This window comes from Triticum aestivum, chromosome 2A (genome assembly GCF_018294505.1).
Source record: "Triticum aestivum cultivar Chinese Spring chromosome 2A, IWGSC CS RefSeq v2.1, whole genome shotgun sequence".
Taxonomy (NCBI): Eukaryota; Viridiplantae; Streptophyta; class Magnoliopsida; order Poales; family Poaceae; genus Triticum; species Triticum aestivum.
Window position 1 is genome coordinate 217,622,337 of NC_057797.1, and position 9,906 is coordinate 217,632,242.

A 9,906-nucleotide genomic window follows, 5' to 3' on the forward strand; every position below is an offset into this window, starting at 1 on the left:
GACGAGGGCTTTTGTTTTGTGGCTAGACTTGGTCGTTTTTTCCTTATGCGCAGTGCGGGGTGGCCTTGGGAGATCCATATCCCTTTATATAGGCGCCGCATGAGCGTTGTGAAGGGTTTATTTGAAAAAATACATAGACCGTTCGCATTCATACCACGCGTGAAAATCGAAGCGCCATCAGGGGAATTGTAAAAGACGTTGAGGTTGTCGCCGGATTATCGACAGTCCGGAATATGATGAAGAACCCGCCTTGCAAAGCCGAAGACATGAGCCGAAGACTACGTCGTCATTGACGGCAAGTTCGGGGGCTACTGGGGGAGTCTTGGACTAAGGGGTCCCCGGGCGTCCGGACAATTTGATATGGGTCGGATTGGTGGGCCGTCAAGATACAAGGCAGAGGACCTTTCCCCGTGTCCGAATGGGACTCTCCTTTGAGTGGATGGCAAGCCTAGCGTTCGGATGTATTATTTCCTTTCTCTGTAAACTGACTTTGTACAACTCTTGACCCCTCCTGGTGCCTATATAAACCGGAGGGTTTAGTCCGTAAAGGCTATCACAAATCGCATAGGCTAGACATCTAGGGTTTAGTCATTAAATCTCATGGTAGATCGACTCTTGTAACCCCTATACTCATCAAATAAAATCAAGCAGGACGTAGGATTTTACCTCCATGAAGAGGGCCCGGACCTAGGTAAACATCGTGTCACCCTTGTCTCCTGTTTCCTTCGATCCTCAGACGCACAGTTCAGGACCCCCTACCCGAGATCGAACGGTTTTGACACTGACAATAGGCGAGTCAACTTATGGTTGGATGATTAAGAGGACAGTGGTATCCCCAGCCCACCAGAGTTCAACTCCTAGACTTGACACCGGTCTTTGCATTTTCTTGGATTTATTTTAGGCCTTATGGCAATGTGCATTAAATGTGAGGAGACGTCTCGTCAACTATGAAGGCGTCTGTGGCGACTTTGTTAATCTCAAGATGATCTGTCGGCTTAGTCTCTTGGATGTGCTCATAGGGGTAGGGGTGTGCGTGTGTATGTTCATAGGGATGAGTGTATGTGTGTTTGTATGAGTGCATGCGTTTGTACCATGTTAAAAAAGGACAACAGTAGATCTGACTAACTCATCATCGATCTAACCATGTCCAACAAGGTACGATTCCTCTATGTCGATACACCGTTCCTCTGTGGTGTAACTGGAGGAGTGAGTTGTAGAACCATTTCACAAATTCTTCAAATAATCATCAAACTCTTGACCCAGATTCAACTATGAAGTAAAATGTGCACCACATGGATCCCAAAGAAATGATGTAAAGTGTGCAAGAATCTACATCGGGCAAATATAGTCACATGATCCCACAAGAAGAGGTGAAATATAAGGGAAAAAGTTTCTATCTTTGGACTTTTGTGTGAGTTAAACTATTATGAGCTTAAATACCAGATAAAGCCGGCCCTTGGCAGCTTGGCTTCGTGACATAGAACAACACTAGCAAAAGAGTCCGTGTGTTGCAACGGAACAAAAAAAATACCACACTTTCCTAACCCAATAACCATTACTCCAGACTCCAATTGGTCCACATCCTTTATTTCAACACATGGCATTTCATCTGTGTTGACACTTATCTTTTTTCCCACCCTCGGCGACGGTGGCCTTTATGCTCACACAATCACAACACGTTTGAATGTTGTCAATTCTAAGGCGTTTCTCTCGGCATAAGATGATAAATCTGTTTTTTTTTCTCGTGAGGTTTTGGCGAGGCGTGCATGCGTGGTTATAGATGTTTTTTCGTCTCCCATCCTGGTTTTGCCGAGGTGTTCATTTTCAATCTGGATCGGCACCGGTATGAAAGAAAGACACATCATGCTCGGCACCGATATAAAAGAAAGACGGATCGTGCGCTATTGATGAAGTTTGCATCCTAAATAACATTCATAAAACTATTAACAAGTAAAATAAGATCATGTTCAGATTCTACACATTTTCCCAATCAAGTTACATATAAAACATGTTAAATTTGGAGTTAAGAATTTAAACATACGAATATTTTTTTAAAAATGGATATGTACTGCAGGTTGATTAACCCAAATATCAGGGGATTTCATGTAAAAGTGAAAATCCGACTTAAAACTGGCCTTAAAAGTGGACTGCGGGTTGATTTTCAGAAAACGAAAATTTGTCTTAAAAGTGGACTGCGAGTTGATTAACAGAATTACGAGTTTCTTTTTTACAAAATAGCATGACAGACTGAAAAAAATAGCATGACAGACTAAGAATACCTATTTTCTTTATTAATAGGGTAATAATAGATATAGATTTAGTCCATGATCTTCAAACTCTTTGCAGCACGCTTCTGCTGCCGAGCTAGGTACATTTCCGCCGCCGATGCATCATGGACTTCTATTCAGCATTTTTAGTCCATGATATTTAACTACAACTCCGGTGGCCATCCAGCATCTTCCCCTGTTCTTCTCCTCCGTGTTTAGTTCTGAGCCGTGCAATCAGGCATGAGAAATTTTGCCTCGGCTTTAAAGAAAGCTCGCTGCTTTGACAAGCAGTCGCCACCTCCCTATTTTTTCTTAGGTGATCACCTTGTCTCGTTTACTGGTGGAAGACGTACGCCTCCGTCCTCTGGCGTCACTCGACTCGATCGAGCTTTCATTCTGCCCATGGAATGGAAATGACTCGCATCTTAATTTGATTCCTGATGCCATTGGTCAGCAGCGTTAAACTCCGTCTGCCTTTCCTTCTGTTCGGCCTAGGTTCACATCAGCTTCCGAACGTTTTCCTCCTCTCTAAGCATGCATTTTAACCCCCGTTCTCTTCTAGAAAACTGGATCTTAACCACTAATGCTGATGGTTTATGGTGATCACGTACGTCGCCTCTCCGTTTTCAATCTGTACTCGACGCTGTGACCGTGGTGCCTGACTTTGCATTTCAGATTATTAGATGGCGTTGCTCCTCTATGACAAAAGGACAGCACGGTTTAGGCACCAAACCTACTTTGTTTCTTGAGACACAAAATTCAGAACTTATCAATGTCGAGGAGGTTACACAGAATCCTACCCCAGAACATGTTCAGCATAGCCAGACGTGGACGGCAAAAAAATTCCATGATGAATTATGAAATGAATCTTTTGGAATAGCAGAGGTCTAAAAGACTTGGCTAAAAGAAGGTTTCTTGCTGAGGCATCTGTCGAGCATCGTTTAGATTTTATCGCTCTATCGGAGACGGATAGAGATAACTTTGCGCCTCAATTTCTAAGTACTCTGTCAGGGGGTATAGATTTTGATTGGCATTGCTTGCCGCCGAGAGGGAGATCGGGTGGAATCTTACTCGGCGTTAGGTGCGAAACGCTTGAGGTTCGCAGTGTGGTTATGGGTGACTTTGCAGTCAAGTTCCGGGTACGGTCGAAGGAAGATGGGTTTAATTGGGCCCTGGTTGCGGTATATGGGGCTGCGCAGCCCGAGCTCAAGCCCGAGTTCTTGTCTGATCTCGTTCGGATTTGTGGTTCCGAGAAGTTGCCTATCCTGGTGGGGGGTGATTTCAATATTATTAGAAGGCGTGAGGATAAGAACAATGACAACTTTGATGGCAGATGGTCGTTCATGTTCAATTCGATTATTGAAAGTTTGAACCTGAAAGAAATTGAGCTCTCGGGTAGAAAATTCACCTGGGCTAACGCGCTGCCAAATCCGACGTATGAGAAGTTGGATCGAGTGTTGGCCAGTGTCGATTGGGAACAGAAGTTCCCTCTAGTAACAGTCCAGGCCTTGACCCGCGGTATTTCTGACCACACGCCGTTATTTGTGGACTCTGGTGAGCCCTCCCACCTGGGGAACAAGAATGTGTTCTCCTTTGCGATGGCTTGGTTTGAACGTGAAGGCTTCCTTGATCTTGTGGCTAGAGAGTGGGCTAAGGATTCAGGAGGGAAGACTGCGCTTCAGCGCTGGCAGAATAAGATTAGGCATTTGAGGAGTTTCCTGCGTGGATGGGCTAAGCATCTTAGCGGGATTTATAAGGTCGAAAAGGAAAGGCTCCTTTCCCTTATTCAGTCCCTGGATTTAAAAGCAGAAACAACGATACTGCCGGCCGCGGAGCTTCATGCCAAGCTTGACGCGGAACTGCGGCTGAAAGAACTTCTTAGGGAAGAAGAGTTGAAGTGGGCATTGCGGGCCAAGGTCCGGCGAGTAGTCCAGGGGGATGCGAACACTCAATTCTTTCACATGATCGCTAATGGTAAGCATCGAAAGAAGAAGATCTTTCAGCTTGAGCAAGATGAGGGTACAATTGTAGGACAGAAAAACCTAAAATTGTACATCACCGAGTACTATAAGCAGCTGTTTGGTCCTCCAGAAAAGAACTGTGTGTCTCTGGATGAGTCCAGGGTTGAGGATGTTCCTCAGCTCACAGCGGTGGAGAATGATATTCTTACGGCTCCTTTCTCCGAGAAAGAGGTTCTGGAGGCCATTTCGCAAATGAAAAATAACAAGGCGCCGGGCCCCGATGGATTTCCAGCGGAGTTCTATAAGAAATGTTGGCATATCATTAAAGGGGATTTGTTGCCTTTGTTCAATGATCTGTTTGCTGGACAGCTTCATCTTTTTCAGCTCAATTTTGGAACGATCACCCTTCTTCCTAAGAAAACAGAGGCTGTGAGAATTGAGCAATTCAGGCCAATCTGTCTTCTTAATGTTAGTTTCAAAATTTTCACCAAGGTCGGGACCAATAGGCTCACACAGATCGCACATGCTGTTGTGCAGCCTACCCAAACTGCTTTCATGCCGGACAGGAATATCCTTGAGGGGGTAGTGGTCCTTCATGAAACGCTCCATGAAATCCACACGAAAAAGCTGGATGGGGTTGTTTTCAAAGTGGATTTCGAAAAAGCGTATGACAAAGTCAAATGGCCATTCCTTCAACAGGCCTTACGTATGAAGGGTTTTGATGAGGCTTGGCGACGCCAGGTAGAATCCTTCACACAAAAAGGAAGTGTTGGAATTAAAGTAAATGATGATATAGGGCATTATTTCCAGACACACAAAGGCCTGAGGCAAGGAGATCCAATGTCCCCTATTTTGTTCAACATTGTGGTTGACATGTTGGCAATTCTCATAGGTAGGGCAAAGGAGGCCGGTCAGGTGGGTGCCTTGGTGCCAAACCTAGTTGATGGGGGTGTGTCCATTCTGCAGTACGCTGATGATACAATCATCTTTATGGAGAATGACCTGGCAAAAGCGAGAAATATGAAGCTGGTGTTATGCTTATTTGAACAATTGACCGGGTTAAAGATTAACTTTCATAAAAGTGAGTTGTTCTGCTTTGGTAGAGCCAATGAGGAACAAGAGGCTTATATGCAATTGTTTGGATGTGAATTAGGGGCTATACCTTTTACTTACTTAGGTATACCCATTCACCATCGTAAACTAACGAACAAAGAGTGGAAATGCATTGAAGATCGGTTTGAAAAGAAACTTAGTTGCTGGAAGGGCAAACTTATGTCATATGGAGGCCGGTTAATTCTTATTAATTCGGTGCTTACGAGTATGCCGATGTTCCTACTATCTTTCTTTGAAGTTCCAGTTGGGGTTAGGAAAAGGCTGGACTTCTACCGATCGAGATTTTTTTGGCAGAGTGATGAACTTAAGAGAAAGTATAGACTCGCCAAGTGGGATGTTATTTGTCGACCAAAGGACCAAGGGGGTTTGGGTATCGAGAATCTTGAGGTCAAGAACAGATGCCTGCTTAGCAAGTGGCTGAATAAGCTTTCAGTTCAGACTGACGCAACTTGGGCGCAGATTCTCCGCAACAAGTATCTGCATTCCAAAACCTTGTCTCAGGTGACAGTGAGACCAACTGATTCGCCGTTTTGGAAGGGGCTTATAAGAGTTAAGGCAGCCTTCTTTAATAGAACAAAGTTTATTGTCGGTGATGGCAATGATACACGGTTCTGGGAGGATACTTGGCTGGGTGATACACCATTGGCAATACAGTACCCAACCCTGTATCGTATTGTCCAGCGACGGGATGAGTTAGTTGGAACGGTCATGCAGTCCATTCCCCTTAATATTCAATTTCGGAGGGTGCTTGTTGGTGATAGATGGGAAGCTTGGCTTCATCTGGTGCGTAGACTGATGGAAGTCCAGCTAGCTCATCAGCCCGACCAGTTGTGTTGGAAACTTACTAGGTCTGGACAATTTACTGTTAAGTCGATGTACATCGATGTTATTAACTCGACTGTCATTCCTAGTTCCAAATATGTTTGGAAAGTAAAAGTTCCTTTAAAAATTAAAGTGTTTATGTGGTTTGTCCATAAACAGGTTATTTTAATAAAGGACAACTTGGTTAAGCGCAATTGGACAGGATCTACTAGGTGTAGTTTCTGTGATCATGACGAGACCATTAAGCATCTCTTCTTTGAGTGTCCATTGGTGAGAATTCTGTGGCGCACCGTGCAAATTGCCTTTAACATTACTCCTCCGAGTTCGGTCGGGTCATTATTTGGAACGTGGCTGGATGGGATAGAGTCCGATATAGCTAGACATATTCGTGTAGGAGTTTGTGCGTTGTTATGGGCAATTTGGAACTGCAGAAATGATTTAGCTTTTAACAGAATAACTACTATTCATTTTTTGCAGGTTGTATTCCGTGCTACGGCGCTGATCCGTATGTGGTCCTTACTCACTCCGACGGAGGCCAGTGAGCGTTTGGTTACTGGATCTGTCCGTTGGGAGATGGTAGCGCGGGATATCTTCAACCGGTTCGGATGGCGGTCATGTAATAGGATAGGCAATTAGTTTTCCTATCTTTATTTTGCCTGCCGGTTGTGGCTTGATGGCCTTTTCTTGTTTTAGCGTCGAGGCTCTATGTGAGCTCGCCTTCATTTTATTTCAAGACTCTATGACTTTGTTGAACCTTTTTATTTATTTAAGTGGCCGTATGCATCGTTCTGATGCAGAGGCCGGGGAGTCCCCCCTTTTCTAAAAAAAATAAAAAAAATGAACGAAAGAGAAGAAGTTCTTTTCGTTGGCAGGCAATTTCAAATCCTTCCTCTATGCAAGGATTTCTAATCTATTCATTGACAGCAATGTTGACCTTTGGTGGCAGTTGCTGAGCGGATGCTGAATTTTGTTTAGTGCTGGAAGACGCCCCTGATGTCACCTGACATTTGATCCATTCTGCGTGAGGATGACATGTCTGTGAGTAAAATTAGCAGCTTGATGCCATATGTCAGCAATGTATTCGACTACGACTTACGATTCTAATTCAAGCGCTCGTTTACTTGGTAGGTTCAGCTTATTTTCAAGCGTTTCTTTCAACCTCAGAGTATCGATGACAGCTTTTCATGCAGTGTTTGTTAGTCCATTTTGCTTGCCCCGTCGATTTACAGATCAGAAAAATCTTGATCGTCTTTGGTTTTTTGCAACTCATTTTTCGCTACCTATTAGCTAACCGCAAAGGAAAGGAAACGAAGCTCCAGTTGTTGTTTTCCAAACCAAATTTTAATGTTTGTAAAGCAGTGTATCGCGGTTTTGTAAAGGAATTTTCGCGAATAGGGACGCAAGCACCCCTGCACATGCAGTTCAACTTCATACTCGACTAAGGACAAACTGGCAGCATGAGTTAGATCCCAAATCTACTTTCTCATCCACCATTAACAATGCATGACCTTTCGTCACTCTCTTTTCGTTTTGCTGTAGCCGGGCTGACGCAAAACACATGTCCTCCTACCCAGCAGGTGGTAGGTAAGCTAATCGTGGATTGCTGTAGCCGTTTTCTCTAGAGATCTTGCAGAACAAAAACAAAAGGAAAAAAAATTAAAAGGATTCCGGACTTACTTCTCGAAACATAAGATCCAAAACTCATCGGTGCAGCAGTGGATTTAGCATCTCAATGACTCAACAATTCAACACGGATATGCTGCATATACATAACTGAAGAGTTTCATCAGCTGTCAGTGACCAACAAGATAGGATAGGATCCCAGAGAAAAAGGAAGCCTGAAACAGGAGCCAACATTGCTGATCTGCTCCATTTACAGATTACATACTGTACTATACTATGCATCCACACACACGCGCGCGCGCCCAAATCTTCTCGGCATATCAAGGGCAGAAGTTGTTGTTAGCTATTGCGTATGATAGAAGTAGAAGGCAGCTTAGTTTCCCTGACACATAAAAAACTCTTTCAGAAGGAGGAGATCGAGGGGATCAAGAACGAGGAGACCCGAGCCTCCTGAGATTCTTGAGGTGCTTGAGGACGCTCCGGCAGACGCGCAGCCTGAAGCTCCGGACGGCGATCCTGAGCCTCTTGAGCCGGATGCCGATCCTCACCGCCCTGACGACCCTGCAGCCGCCAGCCCTCGCCAATGGCGCCGCCGCCGGCGGCCGCCTAGTCGGCCCCGTCTCGAGCGCCTTGTGGATCAGGAACTGCGCCTTCCAGTGCCGCGCCTCCTCGGCGTCCACCTTGTCCACCTTGGCGTAGGACATCGGCGCTGCCCTTAGCATCAACATCTTGGGGAATGATGGCGCTGCAGAGACGAGCCAACGAGGAGGAAGAAGAGAGGATTTTGTGTATGAGCTTCTTCTGTGCTGGTATCTGGAAGCTGGCATGGGACGTGTGCGCCTGTCCTCTGTTATATAGGCAGGCGACGGCAGCGCAGGCCTCAGGCGGGGCAAGCAGGCCGGTTCTACATCTGGCTTTATGTTTACAATGGCATTATTGATGAGATCACCAGAGTATTAGTTGGGCAGGCCGTGTCAATGTTTATGACTATTTATCTACTTGTTATTTCCAAGCTCATGAAAGAACCAAATAAAAATGTAGGTCTGGGTCCCTCAAAAAAAATGTAGCTCCGGGAGGATGGCATGGCATATTTGCTAGTTACACTACGGTAGGGCTATCTAGCGGGCGCCCCCCAGGCAGCAACGGTGTGGTCAATTTCGATAACCCAAATGGAAATTCAAACTTTCTTTTCTGAAATTACATTACGGAACTTTGGAAATTCTTGCCCGAGCTTTCAGAAATTGAAACTTTTCAGATTTCTGGAAACTTGGAAATTTCAACTTTTTTGATAGTTAATCTGTTGAAATTTGAACTTTAAACTTTCAAAAAATGTCGACCTTCGAAAATTTTAAACTTTCAAGAATTTTAGAGATTCATGGGAAAAACCGAGGAAAACCAAAGTCCATGTGGGTGTGGACCCTACCTAGGAGAGAAAAATTGAAAGGTGAACAAGAAAAGGCAACCACATGTGTGGGCACCGGGCCTAGATCGCGTCCTAACAAACACGAAAATCGTGCCCCCTACCCTCTAGCCGGAGTGCTCCATTCCTAGTGCATTTGTTTCATGGAAGGTATTCAAACCCAAGACCCCCTCCAAAGTATGCACGATGCTCTCCTAGTGGATCAATATACTAGAGTTGCATAGATGTGATTCCCATTCTTTGGTCAACTTTTAAAAATTCAAAATCAAAATTTTAACATCCAATAAAAGAGTGGTATATTCGATAATGATAATTCAGACCCCTTGGTAAAGAAACTCGGTCTACAACCCAAAACTTCCACATCTCTAGGCATCACTTTCAAAAAATGAAAGTCAACTCATGGTTTCAATTTGCCAAGTTTCAACATACGAGTGATAATTTATCGGTTGCCAACGCAGTTTCTATTGATGCCAATTTTATGCTTCAGTGTGATCCGTAAAAGGGAGAAAGTCTAAGTTCCACGAGCATAACTGGAATGAATCATAAATCAAAGTAACCAGATTGCATTTTTTATGAAGCAACATAACATGTTATTACTACAAACCCAACCCTGAAAATAAAACAAATGAGATCCACAGGGGGGTTAAGAGATTTAAAAATGTGAAAAACTATTGGTTACATCATCTGATCTTGAGATCAA

At 44.3% G+C, this 9,906-nt stretch overlaps 1 protein-coding gene across 1 annotated transcript; it reads right to left on the bottom strand.

Annotated features, from left to right (window-relative positions):
• Positions 1 to 7,907: 7,907 nt before the first annotated feature.
• LOC123185192 (uncharacterized) lies at positions 7,908 to 8,672 on the bottom strand. The gene has a single exon (XM_044597166.1). It carries the CDS (start codon positions 8,611 to 8,613, stop codon positions 8,212 to 8,214), a length of 402 nt encoding a protein of 133 aa, XP_044453101.1. The 5' UTR covers positions 8,614 to 8,672; the 3' UTR covers positions 7,908 to 8,211.
• Between the last annotated feature and the right edge of the window lie 1,234 nt (positions 8,673 to 9,906).